We start from the raw sequence: 25,446 nt of genomic DNA, 5'->3' as shown, positions 1-25,446 counted from the left end.
ACCGATACGATGGCGGCATTTAAGAAGCTTTTAGATAGGCACGTGGATATACTGGCAATGAAAGGATACGGATCATGTGCAGTCAGAGGAAATTAGTTTAACTTAGCATCATGTTCTGGATAATCAGTGTGGGCTGACGGGCCTGTTCCAGTGCTGTATCGCTCTATGTTCTAAGTGAAACTTTGGCTGCATAAAGACTGGTGGTTGAACCTAATTGTGAGCTAATGTCCGACACAATTACAGTGTTGAAGACAATGTTTATGACCATGTTCACTCAGAGCTGTTGACCAGATGATCCACCTCAGCTTCCACCCGAGAGATCCCCTCATAATAAAAGCCAGACCTGCCAAATCCATTCACTATGTGTGATATTAACATAAAACAACTGGGCCGTAGATACAGCAAAAACCACACGACCAGCCAACATCCATTTACCAGCACTCGGTCTGCAATCTGTTTTGCTTTGGCGCGCCAAGTGCCTGTCTGGATACTCAAATACCTCCAACGCTCGCTTAAACAGTGCATTCCAAACTCCAACTGTCCTCTGGGTGAAAACCTTCTTCTCTATAACTCTTTTGAATATACAACCTGCGGTTATCAACACCTCTGCTGTGGGGACACGCTAACTACCATCTACATTATCTACTGTTAAATGTAAAGTGATGCATTTTGGAAAATCAAGTATGGGTAGGATGCACATGATGAATGGTAGGACCTCTTGGAATATTATAATATTGTACACCCGTGTCAGGTCCATTCCTCCTCCCCCCCCCCTCCCTCCCCCTCCCCTCCCCTCCCCTCCTCCCATTCTGCTCCAAGGAAAACAAACCTCTCTCCTCATCACAGAGATGCTCCAACATAGACAACATCCTGGTGAATCTCCTCATCTTCTCCAGTTCACTCGCCAGATGTGTTCTCACCGAGTGCTGGTAAATGAATGTTGGCTGGTTTCATAGAGCTATATCATACATTCCCCGTTCTTATTGTCTAAGCCTTGTCAATGATGGTTAGCATCACTAATGCCTTCTTCACCATCCTACCTACCTGTGCTGTCCCATTCCATGATCTTTGGACGTGTACACTTTTATCCCTCAGCTCCTCAATACTCCAAAAGGCTCTACCATTCATTGTGTGCATCCAACCGTTCAAAAAGTAACAATAGGCAATAGGTGCAGGAGTAGGCCATTCGGCCTTTCGAGCCAGCACCGCCATTCAATGTGATCATGGCTGATCATTCTCAATCAGTACCCCGTTCCTGCCTTCTCCCCATACCCCCTCTATCCTTAAGAGCTCTATCTATCACTTTACACTGCAGCATAGTGGCGCAGTGGTAGAGTTGCTACCTTACAGTGCTAGAGACCCGGTTGCATCCTGACTACGGGTGCTGTCCGTATGGAGTTTGTACGTTCTCCCCGTGACCTGCGTGGGCTTTACCCGGGAGCTCCGGTTTCCTCCCACACTCCAAAGACATACAGGTTTGTAGGCTAATTGGCTAAAATGTAAATGGTCCTGAGGGTTTAGGATAGTGTTAACACGCGGGGATGATTCGCCGGCACGGGCTCGGTGGGCAGAAGGGTCTGTTTCCATGCTGTATCTCTAAACTAAACTAAACAGGATTAAATTCCATTTCCCATTTCTTTGCCCAACTTACCTACTGATAAGAATGAGACCTGGTGCGTTCTGCCCTTTGGTGTCCTGCATGTGAATACTGGTGATGGGTAGAGAAGACCGTGCCACAGAGTGAGCTGGGGATTCCTAATCACTTCTAAATATGCAGAACAGTGGCACAGCTGGGAGAGTTTCTACCTTACAGTTTGAGGGTCCCGAGTTCATTCCTGACCTCGGGTGCTGTCTATGTGGAGTTTGCACCTTCTCCTGGTTCGGTTTCCTCTGGGTGCTCTTGTTCCTCCCACATCCCAAAGATATTTGGGTTTGTAGATTAAATGGCCTCTGTAAATTGCCCCTAGTGTGTCGGAAGCAGATCCGAAAGTGGAATAACAAGGAACTAGTATGAACGGGTACATAGCATAGATGGTCAGCATGGACTCAGGCATAGGGCCTGTTTCCCTGCTGTATCAATTCAAGCAATCAGAAGTGATTGTGTCATTGATTGTCCATGCCTTCTACATCAACCGTATGTTGTCTATGTACTTAATTGTTTCCGTAAGAATTATTACCCACTGAAGCATACACCAAGTTTTTACATTTATGACATGTTTAGTTAAAAATATTTTACAATCTATGACATATTAACAATAAAAGTTTCGAAGCAATGTCATTTTGGTTGAAGCAGTTTATCAAATTGCCTAAATATCAGTTGTAAAATGCAAACATTGGATTGCAGGAGAATACTAAGATTAGTTTAAAATTTTACTTGTCCCAGAGGATTTGGGGCGATTCCATGACCTGTCAACTCCAGAGGAATGTGTGGGCTGCAGAATCGGGACTGCAATCTCATCTCTAACCCCTGCTTTCCTTGGATTGTCCACAGGGAATGGGAAATTCCACAATTAATCCTTTTCTTGGTTGACGGTTAATTATTTACTGAAGCTAATGCATTTTTATCACATTAGAAATCAAACACTTGGGTTCCAAACATCTCTCCAGAGGTTGTCAGGCCATTTCTGCTCACTTATTCCAAGTTTTATTCCAAGTCTTAACTCTACTCGGTGAGAGGTGTGAAAGTACAATTTTCCACAGCGAACTGCTAGCTTTGACAATGAATGCCACATAATTCATGATAACCGAAAGCAGAAATGCTGGAAGAACACAGCCAGTCAGGCAGCAGCTGCGGAAAGCAAAACAGTTAAAGCTTCAGGTTGAAGACTCTTTGGCAGAACTGAGAAAGAGAGAGAGCAAGCAAGTCTGAGTAACAGAAAGGGTTGGGGTGGGCAATGGGTGGAACAAATGGAATGTCAGTAACGGGATGAAATGATAGATTATCATTGAATGGATGGATGGATGGATCCTTTGTATAATGTGTTGTGAAGTCTGGGACACGATGAGCAGACCAACACATATAAACTTGATATATAAAGACAGTAACAGCAGAATGGAGACACAAGGAACTGCAGATGCTGGAATATTGAGCGAAACGCAAAGTGCTGGAGGAACTCAGCAGGTCTGACAGTGTCTGGGGAGGGAAATGGACAGACATTTTAGGTCAAGACCCTTATTCAGAAAGGAATAGCAAGTTATCTTACGCTGGAGAACTCAGTACCTAGCTCTGCAGTTGTAATGTAACCAGACAAAAAAAAAAAAATAATGTGATATTGCTGGATGTCTTGTTGTTGTAAAAGTGCAGGAGGCGACAGGAGGTGGGAATGGGATTAAGATGGCAGGCAATGTTCAGGAGAGGCAATTTAAGTTCAGCCAAGGAATCAGCCAATTTGTTTTTTGCTGATTCCTTCGCTGAACCTAACTTGTGAAGGACACCACATTGCATGTGAAGTTTTGTAGGAAGGAACTGCAGATGCCGGTTTAAACCGAAGATAGACAAAAAATGCCAGAGTAACTCAGCGGGACAGGCAGCATCTCTGGATAGAAGGAATGGGTGACGTTTCGGGTAGCATGTGAGGGCTGATGGGGACCAGAGGAAATCAATCTTTATTCAATCAACAGGATTTTGTTAACTTCTAATGTTGAGATCAATCTGACCACTGTTTATACTGTCAAGATATAATCGTTAAACATTTAAAGGGATATGGACCAAACACTGGTAAAATAGGACCAGCTCAGGTAGGCTGCCTGATCAGCATGGACATGTTGGGACAGAGGACCTATTCCCAGCTGATAATCTATGACTCTATAATGATGATGATACTTTATTGTCACTTGCACACAAAGTAACCAAAAGAGACCCTCCTCCCCCATTGGGACCCTCCCCTTAGGGACTATAATCATGATTCTATAACCTTAGAACAAAGCGTACAGGTCTTCTGCCCAAAATGTCTGAGCCAAACAGAATGCCAATTTAAACTAATCCCACTTGCATGGGCATGGTCTATATCCTCCCTCCTCCTGCCTGTTCGTATGCTATCTGAATGCCTCCAGTCTGAAAAAGGGTCCCTCTCTGAAGCGGCATCTCCCCATTCCCTGCACAGATGTCACTGAGTTCCTCCACCACTTTGCTTTTTGCTCAACATCTCACCATTTGCAGTTCCTTGTGTCTCCTAAATGCCTCCTAAATATTACGATCAGGTCTGCTTCCATCATCTCCCCTGACAACGCATTTCAGCTCCCACCTCTCTGAAAAAATAAATGCCTCATAAATCTCCTTGAAACTTTCTCCCTCTTGCCTTAAATATATGACCTCCAGGAAATGACTATGAACCTTATATTTCTCATATTTTCTATAATTCTCTCTGGTCTCCCCTTAGCCTCCAATGCTCCAGAGAAAACAATCCATGTCTACCCGACCTCTCCATATAGCCAATACTCTAATCCAGGCAGTATCCTGGTAAACCTCTTCTGCACCCGCTCCAAGCCTTCACATCTTTCCTGTAATGCAGGACGCAAAAACTGCACGTGATACTCCATTTGTGACCTCGCCAAGGTTTTATACAGCTGCAACATGACTTCACAATTTTTATATTCGGGTATGCAATGAATGCATTACCACGCTATCTACTTGTGTTGCCACTTTCAGAGAGCTATGGATTTGCACCCCAAAACTCTTCTGTTTATCAATGCTGTCAAAGGCCCTGCCATTTACTGTATAAATTCCCTCTTACATTCAACCTCCCAAAATGCCACAATTTATGCTTGTCTGGATTAAATTCCATCTGCCGTTTCTCTAGCCAGCTTTATAAAGAGCAGTTTATTTACAAAGTAACTCTTTCTCCTTGTCTCATTTTTCAAAATCTTTGCAATAACTTTAGGTCTGCTTCCAGACACATAATGTGCAAAGATTCTTTCTGAGTTAGTGGGACTCAACATCGTAATACAATTTGAATTCCTTGCTCTTTTCCTTACATCAGTGCAATCAGCAAACCTCAAATTCTCAAGAGTTGTTCTCAAGGCGATTCATAAACATCATAAATGCTTATGTGGTTTGGAAAGTCCAATTTATCATTTAATGACGCAAAGCAGCAGTTTACACAGTGACACAACTGTTGGCAGGCTGTGAAGACAAAGGTTAATTCTTTCTCAGAATTGTACTACTCTAGTGCAAGTACAAATACATATGATAAACTGATACATTCAATGTTTAGTCTTGTTATGAAAAGATAGATACTCAACAAATAGTTGATTATGCAATCTCTTTCGTACGTCAATTTGCTAATCTCCATCAGAAGTGCATTCAGGATTTCTGAGCCAAATGAGAGTTAGTCAGCAGGAGCATTGTTGGTGAAGTTGGCCTGTAATGGCCAGCCAGAACTCAGAGGGATGCTTTCAGATTCACAGGGTAGTACAGGACAGGAGGAGGAAGCTGCTGGCCTGGTGAGTCCACTTTGTCTCTCTCCAGCAGCAATCGAGTCTCACTCCCCCATCTTCTCAGTCATGGAGCTATTCAGAGAGCAACAGCCCCTTCGGCCCAACTCGTATCTGCTGACCAATTTGTTTACGGCTGGATGCTTCTTAAATGTTGAGAGTACCCACCTCCTAACCCCAGTCAGGTGAGTTGTGTTGTTACCGAGTCCCCCTTTAATAGAGCCAGACAGCACCGAAACAGGCCCTTCGGTCCAAGTCAACAATGCAGCCAAGATGCCCCATCAAAGCTAGTCCCATTCACCGCATTGGGCTCATATCCCTCTGTGCCTTTCCTATCCATGCATGTCTAAATATTATCATTTGACTCGATTCCACAGCTTCTTACCAGAGCCCTGGAAATAAATTACCTTTCAGATACTTACAGTTCCTTTTTGAATACTACACCCAAGTGTGTCTTTATTACCACCCAAGGGCAATACACAACAAACCCTGACATTGTGCGTACCCCCTGTCACTTTTGGTTGTTTTGCCTAACACCATCAATCTATTTTTGAGCCTCAACGTTGAGGAGGTTTCTCTATCAACTCTCCTTCACAATTTTAAGTGCCTCCATTTGATTCCCTTTCAATCTTCTCTGTGCCGAGGTGTATTGCCCCGGCTGTTCCCATTCATCCACACAATTGTAGTTCTTTATCTCTGCAATTATTTTAGTAAATCTTATAAGCACCTTTTCTCCAGCCTTTACATCTCTCCGAAGACCTAGCACCCATAACTGGGCACAATACTCAGCTGTGGCCAACACTGTTTACTTTCTCCTGTGCTCTGTCTCTATGGTTGATCCGCGGAGAGATGGAGGACAAGGGGAAAAAAAACTATGAATGAGGCATTAGTTAATAAATGTTAAGGCTAAAGAGAGCATTAATATTGACTTTCGACACAGCAGCCCTAATTCACATCCCTACGTGGATGTCATTGGAAGCTGTCCTGCCAATATACCATAATTCACTTCAGGTCACTGCCAACCACCAATGCATCCTTGGTGTAATTCTACTGCATTGCCAGGTCCATCATGGGTACTAACCTTCCCACCATTGAAACAATCTACAGAGGGCGTTGCATCAAAAAGGCAGCTAACATCAAATACCCACACCACCCTGGCCATGCTCTCATCTCACTACTATCATTGGGAAGAAGGTACTGGAGTCTCAAATCTGTTACCCTCCAGGTTCAAGAACAGTTTCTTCCCAGCAACCATCAGCCTCTTGAACACTGCACAACCCTAACAGCAACGATGATCTTCTATAGACCGTGTCTTTGGTTGCACTATGGAGTTTGGTTTTGCACTATTATAGTTACTTAGTATTCCGATCACTAATTTATTGTATTATCGATTTATTGTATTATTGATATTGTATTATTAATATATATTTATTTGTGTTATTGCAATAATGAGCCTCTAAAGCTGCAACAGGTAAGAATTTCATAGTTACATTGTTGGTACATATGACAATTGAACACTCTTGATTCTCTTGACTATAAATGTTGATTTCCTATTTAAAATACCAAGTAGGGAGCAGCATAGTTAGTAATGCGGTGATGCTGTAGCTGGAGCTGATGCTGTACTTGCTCCAGTCACCCATTTCTATCCTCCTCCTCGGACACTGTCTGTGTGGAGTTTGCACCATTGCTACTTGGGTTTCCTCCAGGACCTAATGACCAACAATCTTACAGAAAATCGCCCCTCATAGAAGCGGAAAGCAGGAGGAAAAGTGAGGCAGTGAGAATCAGGGTTACAGGGAAATAAACCGGGGAACAGAAATGTTGGGAAAGCTACGAGAACTGGCACAGATTCAATGGGCCAAATTGATCTGAGATTTGGCATTGATTCAATCGGCCACGTTGTTTTGAGACTTGTAAGAGATGCAATGGGTCAAATGGCCTCCTCTTGTAACATTATACAATATAACATTAGCAGCTTCGATCAAGAAAGCTGGCTGTGCTCAAAACAAAGAGGCAAGTCTGTGGTCAGGTCTAGAGCATCATAACAGCTGAAAATGTGTTTGCCAAACTCTGCATGTCATCTGTAATCCTTGGAGGACAGATGGATGTTTTAAGTCCAGAGGGGATTGTAACTTCTTCCAACAGATTTATTTTCTAAAACTGCGTTAAAAATGCAAGTGGAGGACTGATATCAGAGCACTATTTTTTGGCAAGGATTAAAATGTATCCTCCACAGGAGATGTAATAATAGCCAAGGTGCAACATTTTATCTTAGAGTTACAAATATAATCAAGCATTGTCACAGCCCCAAATTTTTTTTGCCTCAAGCTATTGAGTTATCAGACATACGGTACTGCTTGCCCAAGAGAGAGTTCAACAGTAGGTAAAAGTTAGTATAAGCTCTTTTCAGTTAATTTGTTTCCATTTTGAAATCAGAGAGATAGACCGAAAGATTGAGTCATATTTAAAAAATCACCTTCCCACGAAGGCTAATGATACAAATTTTTTAAATATACATTTTACAATCTGTCCATCATTTAATGCACAACCATAATTGCCTTTGAGAAAATGGTGGAGAGCCTCCTTCGTGCAACTTCGGTCTAAAGTGAGCAGACACAGAATTGTAACATCAACTACATTTCTGGTCTATCACAGGTACTTGTCTCTCCACCATCGAAGGGATCTTTTGGAGGGACTAACTTAAAAAGGCAGCCAATATTATCAAACACCCACACCATCTCATCTCATAACTAAAATGGGGAAGGAGGTACAGAAGCCCGAAAACCATGACTACCAGGTTCAAAAACAACTTCTTCCCAGCAACCATCAGGCTCTTGAACAGGACACAACACCAATCACTGCAACAATTATTTTTTACGGACTGTGTCTTTGGTTGCAATTTGACTTTGGTTTTGCACTATTATGGTTACCTGTTATTATATTATTGTATCATTCATTATTATATACACCGATCAGCCAAAACATTATGACCACTGACAGGTGAAGTGAATAACATTGGTTATCTTGTTACAATGGCACCTGTCAACAGGTGGGATATTTTAGGCAACAAGCGAACAATCAGTTCTTGAAGTTAATGTGTTGGATGCAGGAGAAATGGGCAGGAGTAAAGGCCTGAGCGACTTTGACAAGGACCAAATTGTTATGGCCAGAAGACTGGGTCAGAGCATCTCTGAAACGGCAAGGCTTGTGGGGTGCTCCCGGTCAGCAGTGGTGAGTACCTACCGACAGTGGTCCGAAGAGGGACTAACCACAAACCGGAGACAGGGTGTTGGAAGCCCAAGGCTCATCGATACACGAGGACAACGAAGGCTATCCCGTCTGGTCCGAACCAACTGTGGGAAGACGACAGGCCGGTCGGCTTGTGATGCCCTGGGCAATGTTCTGCAGGGAATCCTGGGTCAGGCCATTCATGTGGATGTCAATTTGACACGTGTCTAAACATCGTTGCAAACCAGGTATACCCCTTCGTGGCAATGGTATTCTCTGATGGCAGTAGCCTCTTGCAGCAGAATGATGCGCCATGCCACACTGCACGCATTGTTTGGGAGTGGTTTGAGGAACATGCTGAAGTGTTGACTGTGTTGCCCTGGCCTCCAAATTCTCCAGATCTCAATCCGATTGAGGATCGTGGGATGTGCTGGATTGACAAGTCCTATCCATGGCGCCTCCACCTCGCAACTTACAGGACTTGAATGATCTGCTGCTAAAGTTTTGGTGCCAGATACCACAGGACACCTTCAGGGGTCTTGTAGAGTCCATGCCTCGGCGGGTCGGCGCTGTTTTGGTGGCACACGGAGGACCAACAGCATATTAGGCAGGTGGTCATAATGTTTTGGCTGATCGGTGTATGTATCAGATTGTTATTGCGTTTACAGGCCGATTCAACTGCAGCAAGTAAGAATTTATTGTTCTGTTGCTGCTACATATGGCAATTCAATACTATTGTCTCTTTAACTGGAGTTTTCAAATGTGACATTCAATTCGTCATAGAGTCTTACAGCGTAGAAATTGGCCCTTCGGCCAAACTTGCCCACATCGGCCAACGTTGTCCCCTCTACACTAGTTCCACCTGCCAGTGTTTGGCCCATATCCCTCTAAACCCCTCCTATCCATTGTACCGTCCTATCCATTGACCCATCTATCAGAAATAGTCAGTATTTAAACACATTATCTCATGCAATTCAATGATCGATGAAATATGAACGACTTTGGTTAAATATTTTCTGAAATAAATCTAAATTATACCCAATTCATCATGTAAATCATGTATTTGCTGTTCATTAATTTTCAAACAAGGTCAAAACAGTCTTGGGATACTTACATACGCATGTGTTCCCACCCTCTGGAACTGTATAGCCTTGCTTGCATTCACACCCATAGGATCCAAGGACATTGATACAATCAGTATTCACACCACATCCATGGGAATTACCACCAGCACACTCGTCAATATCTGAGGAAATAGTGAAAGCTTTGTTACCAAGCAGAAAAATCTCTCGCAGTGAACATTTTCTAGTTAACAATTAACACGTTGAAACCATACTGTCTTGCCCAAGGTCCAAGCAGATCTATGTAATAAATTCATAGAGTTGCACAGCACAGAAACAGGCCTTTTGCACACTTTGTCCATGGCCAACCAAGTTGGAATACTGGGCCAATCCCTTTACGTGCATTTGGACAAGAGTTCTGTAACCCTTTCCTGTCCATACATCTGTACAGAAACCGTAATTGTATCCTATAGCTTTCTCTGGCAGCTCATTCCAAATACGGACTACTTTTGAGTGAAAAAAGTTGCCCCTGAGGCCCCTCTTAAATCTCTCCCCTCATATCTTAAGCCTATAACCTCTAGTTTTAGAATGCAATACCTACACTCCAAAAAAAAGTCCCAATGCCATAAGCCGGATAACATCCTGGTGAATCTCTTTTGCACCTCTTCCACCTTTTGTGGGTTTAAATTGCTGTAAAATGTTAAACAAATCCATACCAGCTGATATGGCTTATTGCGTCTCATAAATACATTTTACCCTTCAAAATAGGATGAAACATCTCACTTCATATTTTGTTGCGCAGAAAGAAAATTAATTTTTTTTGTTTAATTTAGACGTAGCAAATAATATCGAACCAATATCAAAAGGTAAACAATCTTCCTTATAAAGAAAACCCTATAATATTTAGTGCTATACGAATTTGGAAACAATTAAAAAAGACATTAAAATTAGATAATTTATCACTTTTTCTTCCAATTGTGAATAATCCTTTGTTTAAGCCTTCATGGGTAGACGGGGGTTTTACACAATGGAAGGATTATGGAATTAAAAATATGGGACAACTTTATAAGGAAGGCACTTTTCTGACATTTCAGGAGTTGCAACAGACTTATGGTCTTCGTGGAAATGATTATTTCAGATATCTTCAACTTAGAGATTATGTAAAATCGAACTCCCAAAATTTTCGAATTAGAAATTCAGAAATTCTTGATGAATGTTGGAACAAACATCCTAATACAGAAAAATTAATATCTTATATATATAATATCTTATTAGACAGTGACATTCCCTCCACGGACTTATACAGACAAAAATGGGAAAAAGAATTAAACCAAGTAATTACGAAAGATACTTGGGAAGAAAGTTTGCAACATATACATCAGTGTTCACTAAACGCCAGACATTCTCTAATACAATTTAAAGTAATACATAGGTTACACTATTCAAAAACAAAACTACATAAAATTTTCCAACATATCTCACCTAAATGTGATAAATGTCAACATTTAGAAGCTACATTATTTCATATGTTTGCAAACTGTATAAAAATTAAAAAATTCTGGGTAAATATTTTTAGCATAATATCTAAAGTAACCAGCACACAATTGGACCCAGATCCAAAATTAATTATACTCGGAATATTAGAATTAAATCAAACATTTAGAACAACACAAAGAAACTTTATGGATTATAGTTTAATAACAGGAAAAAAATTAATTCTAAAATTTTGGAAAGGCCCTACGTCCCCCACAATCAAAATGTGGATTATAGAAATGACGGAGACCTTAAACGTGGAAAGAATCAGATTTTCCCTGTTGGATAAACAGGAATTATTTATTGGAATATGGTCTCCTTTTATTGATTACTTAAAGGGTCAGAATGGTTCAGCACAGGAACCTGACTAGCACTCGGACTAAAGAATGGATGAAATGCTATACTTTGAAATGTACGAATATATCTCGAATGAAGTTTTTGTTATTTTAATAAATTTCTCCACTCTTCTTTAACTAACTTTTTCCTTATCTTTATAATCTGTTTTTGTTTTTGTTTTTATTTTTCTTCTCTCTTTTTTCTTTCTTTACTTCATCTAGTTCTTTAGTTCTATCTAGTTTAAAAAAAAAGGGGCAAAAGGTATTGGAGACAATATAATAATAATTGACAATATTATCAATTTAAAAATGTATGACTGTAAAGATGTAAACAGGTTATGTACCTATCTCCAATAAAAAATTTATTCAAAAAAAAAAAAAAAAGAAAGAAAATTAATGCTTCAGGTCAATGGCCTTTCATTAGATCAAAAACACGATCTGCTGAATGAATTGTTTCAGTAGGCTGAGGGGGTGACCTTACTGAGGCGTACAAGATTGTAAGGGGCATGGATGGATAAGGTGAACGTGCACTGTCTTTTTCTCCAGGGTGGAGGATTCTAAAGCTTGAGGGCAAAGTCCCAAGGTGAGAGGGGAGAGATTTAAGATGGTCCTCAGGGGCAACCTTTTCATTCGGCGGTCACCCCGAGTCCACCAGGACTTCACAAGTCCTTATCTGGATTTTTTTTTGCCTGAGGACGCTAGAGATGATATATAATATTTGCATTCCCGTTTTATATCCTTGTCCAAACACAAATAGTTGCCAGAATGTACGGGATGCTGAAATGAACTTTCGGTGAGTTCATGAGAGAATAGAACAGAGAACATCCAACTGTAATCTTCTTCTCCAGGACCTGCCATGAATCCATTGTCTTTTGGGGCTTATTTGGGTAGGTTCATCCAACGAGGGCAAAGGTTGACCAACAATGTTCAGTGCAGTCAGGCTATGGGGAAGGAATTGGCATGCTGGAAACATAATGCCTGGCTTGTTCCCCATTTTACAGCACAAATCAATCTGTACTATTACTCTAATTGCCTCTGAGCTGATCAGAACTCCCAGACAAATGACTGAATTAGTCACTCACAACAGTCCGTGGAAGCCTGCAATGAGTCAAAAATTGTCAACATGAATGGACACAAAGTGCAGGATTGACTCAGCAGGTCAGGCAGCATCTCTGGGGAGCATGTATAGGTGACGTTTCAGGTTGAGACCCCACTGGCGTGATACTGAAATGTGGACTTTGGGCTGGTCACCAACAACAAGTAAAGAAAGACTGAAGGGTCCCGACCTGAAACGTTGCCTATCTATGTTCTCCAGAGATGCTGCGTGACTCGCTGAGTTACTCCAGCACTTTGTGCCTTTTTTTTGTTAACCAGCATCTGTGGTTCCTTGTGTCTACATGCATGCGTGGATGATAGATTAAGTAAAGTTTCAGCTTAGCGATGATATACCTCATGAGCCATTAGCCGATCAAAAGTACCAATCAAGATCATGCCACATATGAACCTGCATCAATTGAGTAGACTTGCACTTGTGTAAATAACCTTTACCCTATTTGTGTACATTGTGTATGCAAGCAAAGAATGTCACTGTGCCTGGTCACATGTGACAATAAAGTATTCCTATTCCTTCAAAATTGAACATGGAGTTCATAATTCAATGCTGGGTGAAAGATTTATTATACATTTTGTTCAAAAGTACCACCTGTTTAATGTCCTTTGAGCATTGGGTTTCCTCAGACCAAGACACCGATGACCAGTTTTAGATTGCAAGGAGTTAATGAACTATTTCATTACCCCTGTGTATAAACAATCTGCAAATACAGCTGCAAAGTGACTAGAATGCTCAGGCACTGGTCTGACGTAGACAGTTCAGCTCATGCAGAAGCAGTTGTTCCCGTGGGACTTTATCAAATATTTTCTTTAAGTGCAGATCCAATCATAAAAGCTTTCCAAATCCACTTGCAATTGCAGCAGCTCAGAACCACTACGATGGTCAGACAGATCCTCATTCTTCTGAAAGTAGAAAGAAGGAACTGCAGGTGGTGGTTTACCAAGGGAGGACACAAAATACTGAAATAACTCAGCGGGTCAGGTAGCATCTCTGGATAACATAGATAGATGACGTTTTGGGTCAGGACCTGAAATGTCATCTAACCATGTTCTCCAGAGATGCTGCCCGAATGCTGTTACTCCAGCATTTTGTGCTTTCCCTCATTCTTCGTCTTATTTCTGTTCTGATAAAAGTACAGCCTCGTCTTATTTCTGTTTTGATAAAAGTACATTTCTGTAGCTGTAGTTTTGTTTGGTTAACTATTGTGAATCTTGAGTGAAAAAGAAAGTGCTGGAGGAACTCAGTGGGTCAGGCAGCATCTGTGGAGGAGAATGAACAGAATATTTTGGGTCAGGATCCTTCTTCCGACTGATGTCCGGGCCCTTGAGTTCCTCCAGCACTTTGTTTTGTGGTCAAAGTTCCAAACTCTTCAGTTCCTTAAATCTCTATGGAAATAGCAACATTGGCTTCTTTGTAATCCAGTGGGACATCTCCTGATTCAAAGGTATTGCAAAATATGGGCAAAGCGAGAGGAAAGAAGCCCTCCCATGTACATGTACAAACGTGGCCATAGATCACGACCAGCTGTACGAACTGAATCGTACAAACATGAATAGTTTTCAGGACGGGGAAAATTACATCTAATGAAAACCAGGCTGCTTTTGTTTTGTGCTAGGACGTTATGTTAAATTGCTCAAGTTACTGGTGGTTGGGGGGTGGGGGAGGAGAAAGGAGAAAGGAGGTTGGTTGCATCAGGAACACAGCTGTTGCCAAATACTCTGGCTGACTCCACTTTAAGCCTTTAATCAGTGCCTGGAAGGTGCTAGTGATGTACATATTTTGGGTTGGCAAATTTCCAATGAATTGAAGAAGAATGTCAGGGCATCTGAAAGTACCTCAGCTTTACTTGTTGAAATGTTCTCAAGAGGAATACTAGACATCTGGCGTTCCAAATATAGATATGCTACAGAAATGAAGGGACGATGATTGAAACGTTTGTGGATCAGCCAAACCACAGACCCCACGTCACACTTTTATACAAGGTAGTGACAAGTGACTATAGAAAGAAGCAACTGCAGATGCTGGTTAATACCAAAAGGACACAAAGTGCTGGAGTAATTTGGCAAAGCAAATGGATAGGTGACACTTCGGGTTGAGACTCTTCTTCAGACTGGTTGTAGGGGGAGGAGAAGAAAAAAACTGGAAGAAGGGAGAGAGGCAGGACTCTTTAATGACAGAAAGAGTATCTTCACGATGGGTGGGCCAGATCGGAACCGCATAAATAAAGAACAGAGGTGATTTATTTCCTGGGAACTGAGAGAAAAACACTGGGGTGGTGACAACACACGACTTGATGTCAGTCAAACTGCCTTACAGTGGGCCAAAGCCGGTGATTAGTTCAGGGAGGCACCTCAAAGGAAGATCAGCATCATGTTTGCCTCAGAATCCTGACTGGCAAGATCCCAAGCTCCATCTCGACTGGCTGAGACTGGAGAGTTGCAAGATGGTGCCAGAGTGTGATGATTCTCTGCCTGCTGTATGGATTGACTTACAATCATTTCACTCATCTACTGAAAGATTGCACTCATGTATAGTAATGATTTGACTGGAGAGCAGTCAGAACAAGCATTTCATTGTATATCAGAGCACAAGGCAGTAAATAAATGAAACCAAAACTAAACTGAACACAGCTCCTCAACATTACTGTCCAACCCAGCCTCATGCTTTTCCCATCCTCTCACACCCCAACTCCTCAGTCAGATTCAGCTTCTCATGAAGATAATGGGATTAATTTTTCAGCCAAAACATTCCTTCCCCAGAGATAATGATTAGTCTGCAATGAGCAGTGCTAAATAAAACCTGCTTCATACAAACACAAACTCTACTATGCACTGTTTAACTTTCCCCAAGGTCACATATCCCTCGATTCTGCAGATGTTGGAAACAAAAAGCAAACTCAATTTTTAAATATTCTTTGGGAGAAAAAATCAAGGAGGCCAAGAGCTTGAAAATTAAATGGCATAGGTTTATGGCGAGAGAGGAGAAATCCAAGAAGGATCTCAGGAGTAACTTTTTCCACTCAGAGGGCAGTCTGTACCTGGAATGAGCTGCCAGAGGAAGCTATTGATTTACACCATTTGCACTGGGTTTAGAGGGCTATGGAACAAATGCAGGTAAAGGGGACTAGCCTGGTATACAATGTGGCTAGAATGGATAGATGGGCTGAAGAGTTTGTTTTCATGCGGTATAGCTCTATGATGCCAAGGGCATATTCATGTCAATGGCTCATACAAGACACAACAAGCCCTTTAGCATAAAGTAGCCCCAGACCATAATCGTTAAGCATAAATGAAGTTGGGCAACCTTGCTGGCAACAACAGCTCCCTCCCCGATGATCTCAATGCTTTTTACGCCAGCATTGAACAAAGGTCAGTGGATTGATGTCACCCACCCAGAGAGCATCGGGAGCACTGCACCAATCGTCCCCGTCATAAACATCAGAGATCAACCCACCGAGACTAAATCTACAGGAAGCAACTGGCCTGGATGAAGTCCCCAGCTGCATCCTCAGGAATTGCGCAGAGCAATTGGCAGTACTTGTGCACATCCCTAACCTCTCCCAATTCCAATCTGAGCTTCCCACTTGGTTAAGCACAACCACCATCATGCCAGTGCCAAAGAGCAAGGTAGTGTGCCTAATGACTCCGATATCTACCATCTGAAGAAGGGTCTCGACCCGAAACATCACCCATTCCCTCTCTCCTAGATGCTGCCTGACTTGCTGAGTTACTCCAGCATTTTGTGATACCTCCACCATCATGGTGCTTTCAGAGGCTGGTCCTGTACTATGCCCTAGGCACTGTAGAAAACATCCCATCAGGATGCATCATAACTTTGGCAACAACTCAAGTAAATAAATTCAGGAAACTGAATTTGCCATCATGCAAACCAGCCTTTCCATTAACTTCATCTGCACTTCATTGCCCGGGAAAGTAAACAACAGTCAAGGAGCACTTAAATCCTGATCATTCCCTCTTCTGTCAAGCAGAAGGTACAAAATCTTGAACAAACATACCACCAGATTCAAGAACAGCTTCTTTCCTGCTGTTATCAGACTACTGAACAGACATCTCATAAACCAAGGATATATTTCTGATCTTCCACTCTACATCGATGTTCCCCTTAATACTTTTTTTAAAACTCAGCACTCTAGCTGTTACACTACATTTTGCAAACCTTCCTCTCTCTTTTTCACTACCCATTGTACACATTTATAGTTTGATTGTCACATTGAAAAGAATGATTTGCCTGGAAAGCACATTTTTTTCCACTGTATAATCCAACAAATGCAAAATGAGGTCGAGTATACAAACTTGCCATGTTACTGCAACACAACTTCAGGCATCAATTCAGCTCTCTATTCATTCTGAATAGTTATTTTCACAAAATATTTAAGCAAAATCTGTGGGATCAACTTCTTGTAAAAAGCCCTCCTTCACAAAATCAATTTTATTTGCATCGTATCCAAGGATCGAAATTGCAAAAGTATGTTTTTTAGAGTTGGTCAGTGCTATTTTGTAGACAAAGTAGTGCCAGTACACATCTGTTTGAGTCAATGGAGGATTATCATCCTTTAAGCTGTTTTAGGCTGATGTTCTAATTTAATTGTTTTCTTTAAACTTTTATAATTTTTTGCAAGATTAAAATTTCAAAAATTGAAAATCTAGTTCAACTTTTTAGAGTGTTGGTGCATACCGTCACAAAAATAGCATTGGGGTTGGCTAAGAATTGTTAGAAAGAAGGAAGATTATTTTAATCTTCTTTCTAAGAATTGTTAGAAAGATTAAAAGATGTACACAGGATCAACAAAGGAATACCAATATTTCATTTATTCGGCATGTACCTGTGCAAACCTTGCCATCGCCTTCGTAGCCTGGTGCACATGTACAGATGTGTTCATGGTCATTCAGTGCATAACACTGGGCCTTGGGATCACAGCTATGGCTTCCATCCAGACATGGATTCACAGAGTCAGGCCTGGAGTTACCTATGCAGGGAAGAGGAAATATAAACATCAGTGAATATGAATACTACATACAATTCCAGAAATCATATCATAATTCAAGATCGAGCAATTATGGGATGCAATCAAACGAAAAGTTGCTGGAAACACTCATTTAGGACAGGCATCATCTGTAGAAAGTGCTAACATTTCAGCTCTAGGACACTTCTAAAATGGAGAGAAAAAAAAGGGTGTAGAAGTACGAGTGGGAGGGAATGAACCAGTTCCAAAGTAGTCTATTTTCCTTGTTCATTCAAAATAGTAGGCATTTTGGCTTTTATAAATAAACCATTATAGCACAAAGGCAGAGCTGCATAGCTCGAGACCCGTCCAAGGTAAGTGGTAGAATCTGGGCAGCAAGCAATTGTAGAATTGGCGTTGGACTAACACAAATGGGTGCTTATTAGTTTAGTTGAGAGATACAGCATGGAAACATGCCCTTCGGCCCACCGTCCACACCGACCAACAATCCCTGTACACTAGCACTATCCTACACACTAGAGACAATTTACAATCTTTACTGAAGCTGATTAACATACAAATCTGCACTGTATCGATGGTTGTCATGGTCACAATGGCCTGAAAGACCCAGTTCCATGCCGTATCTCTATATTTCAGCAATCACCCTGGTGGCCTTTCACTGCATTCCCTAAACTGCAAGTATTTCTTTAGAGAGATAATCTAGTGCACACATTCCAATCCAACAATCTCAGGAGGGCCCTGTGTTGCATTAAGATCATATCATATCATCATATATATATACACAGCCGGAAACAGGCCTTTTCGGCCCTCCAAGTCCGTGCCGCCCAGTGATCCCCGCACATTAACACTATCCTACACCCACTAGGGACAATTTTCACATTTACCCAGCCAATTAACCTACATACCTGTACGTCTTTGGAGTGTGGGAGGAAACCGAAGATCTCGGAGAAAACCCACGCAGGTCACGGGGAGAACGTACAAACTCCTTACAGTGCAGCACCCGTAGTCAGGATCGAACCCGAGTCTCCGGCGCTGCATTCGCTGTAAAGCAGCAACTCTACCGCTGCGCTACCGTGCCGCCCAATGTAGCACATGATGAGCACTTGACAGCACTGGGCCTGTACTCACTGGTGTTTAGAAGATTGAGGGGGGACCTCATTGAAACTTACAGAATAATGAAAGGCATAGATAGAGTGGATGTGGAAGGATGGTCCCGCTGGTGGTAGAGTCTAGGCCCAGAGGTCATAGCCTCAGAATTAAAGGGTGCTCTTTTAGAAAGGAGGCGAAGAGGAACTTCTTTGGTCAGAGGGTAGTTAATCTGTGGAATTCATGGCGTGGAGGCCGTCAGTGAATATTTTTAAGGCAGTGATAGACAAATTATTGATTAGAACGGGTGTCAAGGGTTATGGGGAGAAGGCAGGAAAATGGGATTAGGAGACAGAGATCAGCCATGATTGAATGGCAGAGTAGATTCGATGGGCCGAATGACCTAATTCTACTCCTATAACTTGTGAATATAGGGGGCCAGAATTGCAAGAATGGGCAAAGCAGTAGAAAGCAGTGAAAATGTTTTTTTTTGGTTTTTTTCAAAACCCAGTAGTTCAGTTGTATGGTTCTACAGATTCAGTCATCTTTTTGGTCCCATTAATTTCTCACATATTAAGAGTATTTAATTTTTGCCAATTTCTTTGGTCTCCCCATTTATTTGGGATCTGTTGTCTTCCATCAGTTCCGAAAGCTCTATATATTTTCTATGAAAACAGTCAAAATATTTAAATTTCTCATCCATTTTCTTATCCCCTCCATGCAACTTCTCCACTTTATGCGAAAAGACAGCCACGTTGCAAAAAAATAAAACGTTTAACTTTAGCTAATCTTTTCTTATTTTATTACTTGCTCCCATGTTTCCTCTCAATGCCTTACTCCTTCTTCACCGAAGTCAGAATTTAATAGACAATAGTCAACAGGTGCAGGGGTAGGCCAGTCGGCCCTTTGAGTCAGCACCGCCATTCAATGTGATCACGGCTGACCATCCACAATCAGTACCCCGTTCCTGTCCTCTCCCCATACCCCCTGACTCTACTATCATTAAGAGCTCTATCTAACTCTCTCTTGAAAGCTCTCAGTACTCTGGCTCAACATTTTTTGGGGGGCAATAGAGATCTTCTGATCCAATAACGTGCTCAACCTCTGTCGATGGCCAGTTAAAAAACAAAATGACGCAGCCAAATCAGGATTTTAGACCATGCAAGCAATAGGGATTGTTTCCATACCTTTTAATCTGACTTCCCACAGCCTTGTAGTCAGTTTCTTCAGATTTATGAGTTTAGAACCAGATTGAACAAAAAAAAAAAACACTTCAATTGTAATACAATGCTCCTGACCCCTAAAGGCCCATTAACAATCAACCCTTTCAAACTACACCGCATTGATCACCTCCAGATTCTGATCTGAAAACCATCACTAATACACATCAATGTATCTTCTTTGCATTTAATTCCCATTCTCTTCTCTCCCACACTGGCTGACTCGCTGGTTCATCCAGAGTGAGTGTGTAAATCAAGTTTTAAGTCACATTTCTCCCACCCACCCCCACCAAAAAAAATAATCATATCTACATGTCGCAACACATGTTACTTTCTGAACTCCTACAACATGGAAAGATACATCACAAGCAAGCTAAATTAAAATACCCATGTTTCTCCTTATTAGAAACATAGAAACATAGAAAATAGGTGCAGGAGTAGGCCATTCGGCCCTTCGAGCCTGCACCGCCATTCAATATGATCATGGCTGATCATTGTATTGTGTACTGATCAGTTTTTTTGCGATGGTACAGCTTAACAGCACCTCTTTTAAAACAAAAAAGAATTTTAAACTTTATTACAGAAAGATCAAAGTTTTTTTAAAAACCTCTTAATTAGGCAATCGGGACCTTAAACAACTTAAGCAGACAATCCACCATAGACACCAACAATAAGGAACAATTATGTGTCTTTGTCTACAAAACAGCCCTGGTATTGATGCAAGTTGGGTTTAATTATTGCAATCAGTTTACACAGATTTCCAACAGTGGGAATTGCTGTTGGTAAGATTTTCTTTCTAATAAACAAATATATGACTAAGAATTTATTTCCGTGCAATGTACAACGATGAATCTTTGTGCTGGAATCAGTTTTCTCTGCAATGATCAGTTTCAGTAGGAACTGTGCTATTATCAGTCAGTTTGGATCATGGAAGAGGATAAAGAATGAGATTTCTAATAGACTTCTAGCAAATGTCTACGTCTTAAGTATCTTCACTTGGTCCTGATGATCAGACTCGAATAGAAAAAACTATGCAAAAAAAGACAGGTGTTGATTTATAGCTCTGTTGCTCCCCACTCTGGATGCTGGCAAGTCCTGATTTGCTCTTGACGCTCACCCCCATGTGGGGTCCATTGATTGGCTCCGACCTCCCGCTCGAGGCCCGATTGGTCCGGGTCCCATGTGGGGGGAGCGCTGACGCTACCCGCTCTGATTGGTCGCCAGCAAGTCCTGATTTGCTACTGCTGCTCACCCCACACGTGGGATCCATTGATTGGCTATGACCTCCCACTCGACGCCCAATTGGCCCGCATCCCCACATCGGGTCAAATGATTGGCTACGACCTCCCGCTTGACGCCCGATTGATCCGGGTCCCATGTGGGGGGAGTGGTTTCTTCCCACTCAAAGCACCTGCCGAGGGTACAGTCTCGAGGATCTCCAAGAGAGGATTTTAACCATAAAAAAGCCACATCATTCCAGATAAGATTTATTTTTAAGAAAAAAATGCCATTTATTTTAAAGAACAAACGTGACTTTCCCATGTCACGATGGGAACCCATCGTGGAATGGGCCCAATGGGTCCACTTGGTCTAGTTAACAATAAATGTTAATGCAGGGTACAAATAAATGCATCCTGCTAAATCAGAATTGGTTACCCTCTCGCTTTAAACCTATGTCCTTGTGTCCTAGTTCTTTATTCCCATGACCCTGGCACAAATAATCTGTGCAATCACCTTATCTATCCCCCTCGCAATGTTACACACTTCTATAAGGTCACCCCTCAGCCTTCTGCACTCTCTGGAATGAAGTCAATATGGCCAAACTCTCGTACCAATTCTTTCCTCTCTTACCCTATGCCCTCTGCTTCTTTATTTTGTGCTTTTTAGAGTGATGTTATATAGCAAGTCATTCACAGGGCAGGACAAACAAAGTAAAATAGAATTGAATATCTCTTTTGGGGACAGTTTAAGAGTTTAGTGAACAAGTTCCAAAACCTCCCAAACTATTTTTAAAATATGTTTCGGAATGATTCTAAAGTTGAGTATCTTTTGCAGCTGGCATCAAGAGTGGAGGCATGTCATCATACATTCATCAGACATAGGAGCAGAATTAGGTCATTCTGCCCATCATGTCTACTCTGCCATTCAATCATGGCTGATCTATCTTTCCCTCTCAACCCCATTCTACTGCCTTCTCCCCAAACCTTTGACACCCTTACTAGTCAAGAACCTATTAAACTCCACTTTAAAAATACTCAAAGACATGGTCTCTATAAACATATGTGGCAATGAATTCCACAGATTCACCACCCTCTGGCTTCAGAAATTCCTCCTCATTTCCATTCTAAAAGCATGCCCCGAGGCTGTGTGCCCTCTGGTTCTAGACTCCAGTGGAAACATCCTCTTCACATTTTATAGTTTCATGTTTCATGTTTTAGTGTGTTTAATGTGAACCACCCTCCTCCCATAAACCAGAATTGGAAGAGAGCATGTATCTTTCCATTTATTCACAAAATGCTGGAGTAACTCAGCAGGGAGGTCGTAGCCAATCATTCGACCCGATGTGGGGATGCGGACCAATTGGGCGTCGAGCGGGAGGTCATAGCCAATCAATGGATCCCACATGTGGGGTGAGCAGCAGTAGCAAATCAGGACTTGCTGGCGACCAATCAGAGCGGGTAGCGTTAGCGCTCCCCCCACATGGGACCCGGACCAATCGGGCCTCGAGCGGGAGGTCGGAGCCAATCAATGGACCCCACATGGGGGTGAGTGTCAAGAGCAAATCAGGACTTGCCAGCATCCAGAGTGGGGAGCAACAGAGCTATAAATCAACACCTGTCTTTTTTTGCATCGTTTTTTCTATTCGAGTCTGATCATCAGGACCAAGTGAAGATACTTAAGACGTAGACATTTGCTAGAAGTCTATTAGAAATCTCATTCTTTATCCTCTTCCATGATCCAAACTGACTGATAATAGCACAGTTCCTACTGAAACTGATCATTGCAGAGAAAACTGATTCCAGCACAAAGGTTCATCGTTGTACATTACACGGAAATAAATTCTTAGTCATATATTTGTTTATGAGAAAGAAAATCTTACCAACAGCAATTCCCACTGTTGGAAATCTGTTTGCAATAATTAACCCCAACTTGCATCAATACCAGGGCTGTTTTGTAGACAAAGACACATAATTGTTCCTTATTGTTGGTGTCTATGGTGGATTGTCTGCTTAAGTTGTTTAAGGTCCTGATTGCCTAATTAAGAGGGTTTTTTTGTACTTTAATCTTTCTGTAAAGTTTTTTAATCTTTTTTGGTTTAAAAGAGGTGCTGTTAAGCTGTACTATCGCAAAAAAACTGATCAGTACACAAGAAGGAGAAACATGGGTATTTTAATTTAGCTTGCTTGTGATCTGTTTTACCCAAAGGACATGATCTCAAGCATTGAATTTGCCTTGCTGACTTTGGGCCAAGAACCAACTTACTCACTGGTTCAGAGTGAAAAAAGCTTTGTTAAGATTTGACATCGAGTCATTTTCTCACCCCTTCCAGCGACCTTGGTGTGGGCCATTATTCAAATTCTCTTCTCGCCCACTGCCTCAGAGAATGCCCATTTATTGTTTTACACATGAGCAAGTACTTCCTATGCATGCAAAAACAATCCACGGCTATGGGTCAAATAGTTTGCAAATAGTCATTCAGTTTGTGTTACAACTGTGAAGGAATAAAGTACCTTAAAATGACCGGGTGAACAATGCTTCTACCCCTACAGCTACAAGCAAATATCATTCAATATTCGTTTGTTTGAAGTGAATGAAAAAGGCCAGACTTGAATAAAGCAAGCATTCCGATTCCACACAAATTGCAACATCTTATTCCTTCCCTGAGGAGATAATAAAAGAATGCAGACACAGATTCTAACTTAGATAGTCACTCACCTCTGGCAGGTCCAATCCGGTTGATTGTTGCATATCTGACCACTTGTTCATTCCGATCATAAAGAACAAAAATATGGTCTGCATTAAGCTGTTGGGCATCTGGAATGGTCTTTTGCGCATGCTCACAATCATAGTAGGTGATGTTCTGTTTCAATTGATAACGAAGTGTTTGTTTCTCACCATTTCCAGCTTCAACAGAATAATCTCGGTAGGCTGTGGAGGTGACCGCTGCACAGGGAAGTTGAAAAAAATGAGTGCAAGTTCAATATTTATTATTGCAAACAAATAAGACAAAGAGACCCAAGAACCATAGTGCAATGAAGTGTGCCAGTGATCAGACTAAGGAAAATTGTACAAAATAGTTATCCATTTATTTTTAAAAATCCAAAATCTTGTAAATTAATGCCAAAGCTATTTAAAGCAATTGCACACAAGGACATTTCAACCAACAGGACAGTACAGTGGCACAATGGTAGAGTTGCTGCCTTACAGCGCCAGAAATCCTGACTACAGGTACTGTGTACGAAGTTTATACATTGACCCTGTGAGTGTGGGATTTCTCAGAGTGCTCTGGTTTCCTCCCACTTTCCAAAGACACAGGTTGGTCGGTTAATTGGCTTCTGTAAATTATCCCTAGAGTGCAGGATATAACTAGTGCATGGGGTGTCGTCACAAATTCAGTTGGCCGAAGGGCCTGTTTCCACACGGTATCTCCAAACTATGAAGAAATTGGAGGACATGATTTGAAAATTGATTGAAAGATACAGCATGGAAACAGACCATTTGACCCACACCAACCATCCATCGCTCTTTCATACTAGTTCTGTTATCCCACTTTCTCATCCACTCTCTACACTGGGGGAAATTTGCAGAGGCCAATTTTCCACCCGTCTTTGGGATGGGGACAAAAACTTGAGCACCCAGAGGAAACACGTGCAGTCACAGGGAGAACGCGAGAAGTCTACACAGCACCAGAGCTCAGCATTGGTGTCTCTTGTGTTGTGAGGCATCGGATCTACCACCTGAGCCACTGTGGTGCCAGAGGACCTGCAAATTGAAATTGAATTTCCAAATATTTTTGTGACAAAGAGATGAAATCACACGACTGTGCGCTTGAGACTTAACGCAGTTGACATACCAGAAGTGGAGCGGTAGAGAAGTTCTTCGTATGGTTGGACCTGGATTGTAGCTCCCGCAGAAATGTCAGGCAAGTCTCCCTCAATCTCCGTAGTTACACTGAGATAATTGTGTGCATCCAAACCCCGAGCTATTTGCATTATACTCAACCGCTCATTGCCTGGGTAAAAGGTGACGTCGATACTACGAATAAATTTGGCACCTGGAGGATATTGCACAAAAAACAGGTTACGCAATGAAATTGACCAATACTGTGACATGACATTTGTTAGAGACTTTTCTGCTCAATTCTAAAAAGTGTGGAATCACATTCAAACCAGATGGCAATTATTTACATGCGAAAGCAGACATTAAAGACCATTAAGATACCAGGACTGGAGGG

General features: G+C 41.8%; 1 protein-coding gene across 4 annotated transcripts in view; it reads right to left on the bottom strand.

Annotated features, from left to right (window-relative positions):
- nid2a (nidogen 2a (osteonidogen)) overlaps positions 1–25,446 on the bottom strand; it is a 117,687-nt gene that overhangs the window by 82,406 nt on the left and 9,835 nt on the right. For all 4 annotated transcript variants that reach the window (XM_078406697.1, XM_078406698.1, XM_078406699.1 and 1 more), the window contains exons 7-10: positions 25,066–25,266; positions 23,928–24,155; positions 17,545–17,688; positions 9,776–9,907 (exon numbers count right to left, since the gene is read on the bottom strand). In XM_078406697.1, coding sequence (XP_078262823.1) covers positions 9,776–9,907; positions 17,545–17,688; positions 23,928–24,155; positions 25,066–25,266 — 705 coding nt within the window. The remainder of the gene's footprint in view (positions 1–9,775; positions 9,908–17,544; positions 17,689–23,927; positions 24,156–25,065; positions 25,267–25,446) is intronic.

This window comes from Rhinoraja longicauda, chromosome 10 (assembly GCF_053455715.1).
Source record: "Rhinoraja longicauda isolate Sanriku21f chromosome 10, sRhiLon1.1, whole genome shotgun sequence".
Taxonomy (NCBI): Eukaryota; Metazoa; Chordata; class Chondrichthyes; order Rajiformes; family Arhynchobatidae; genus Rhinoraja; species Rhinoraja longicauda.
This window is presented reverse-complemented; position numbering and strand designations above follow the sequence as displayed.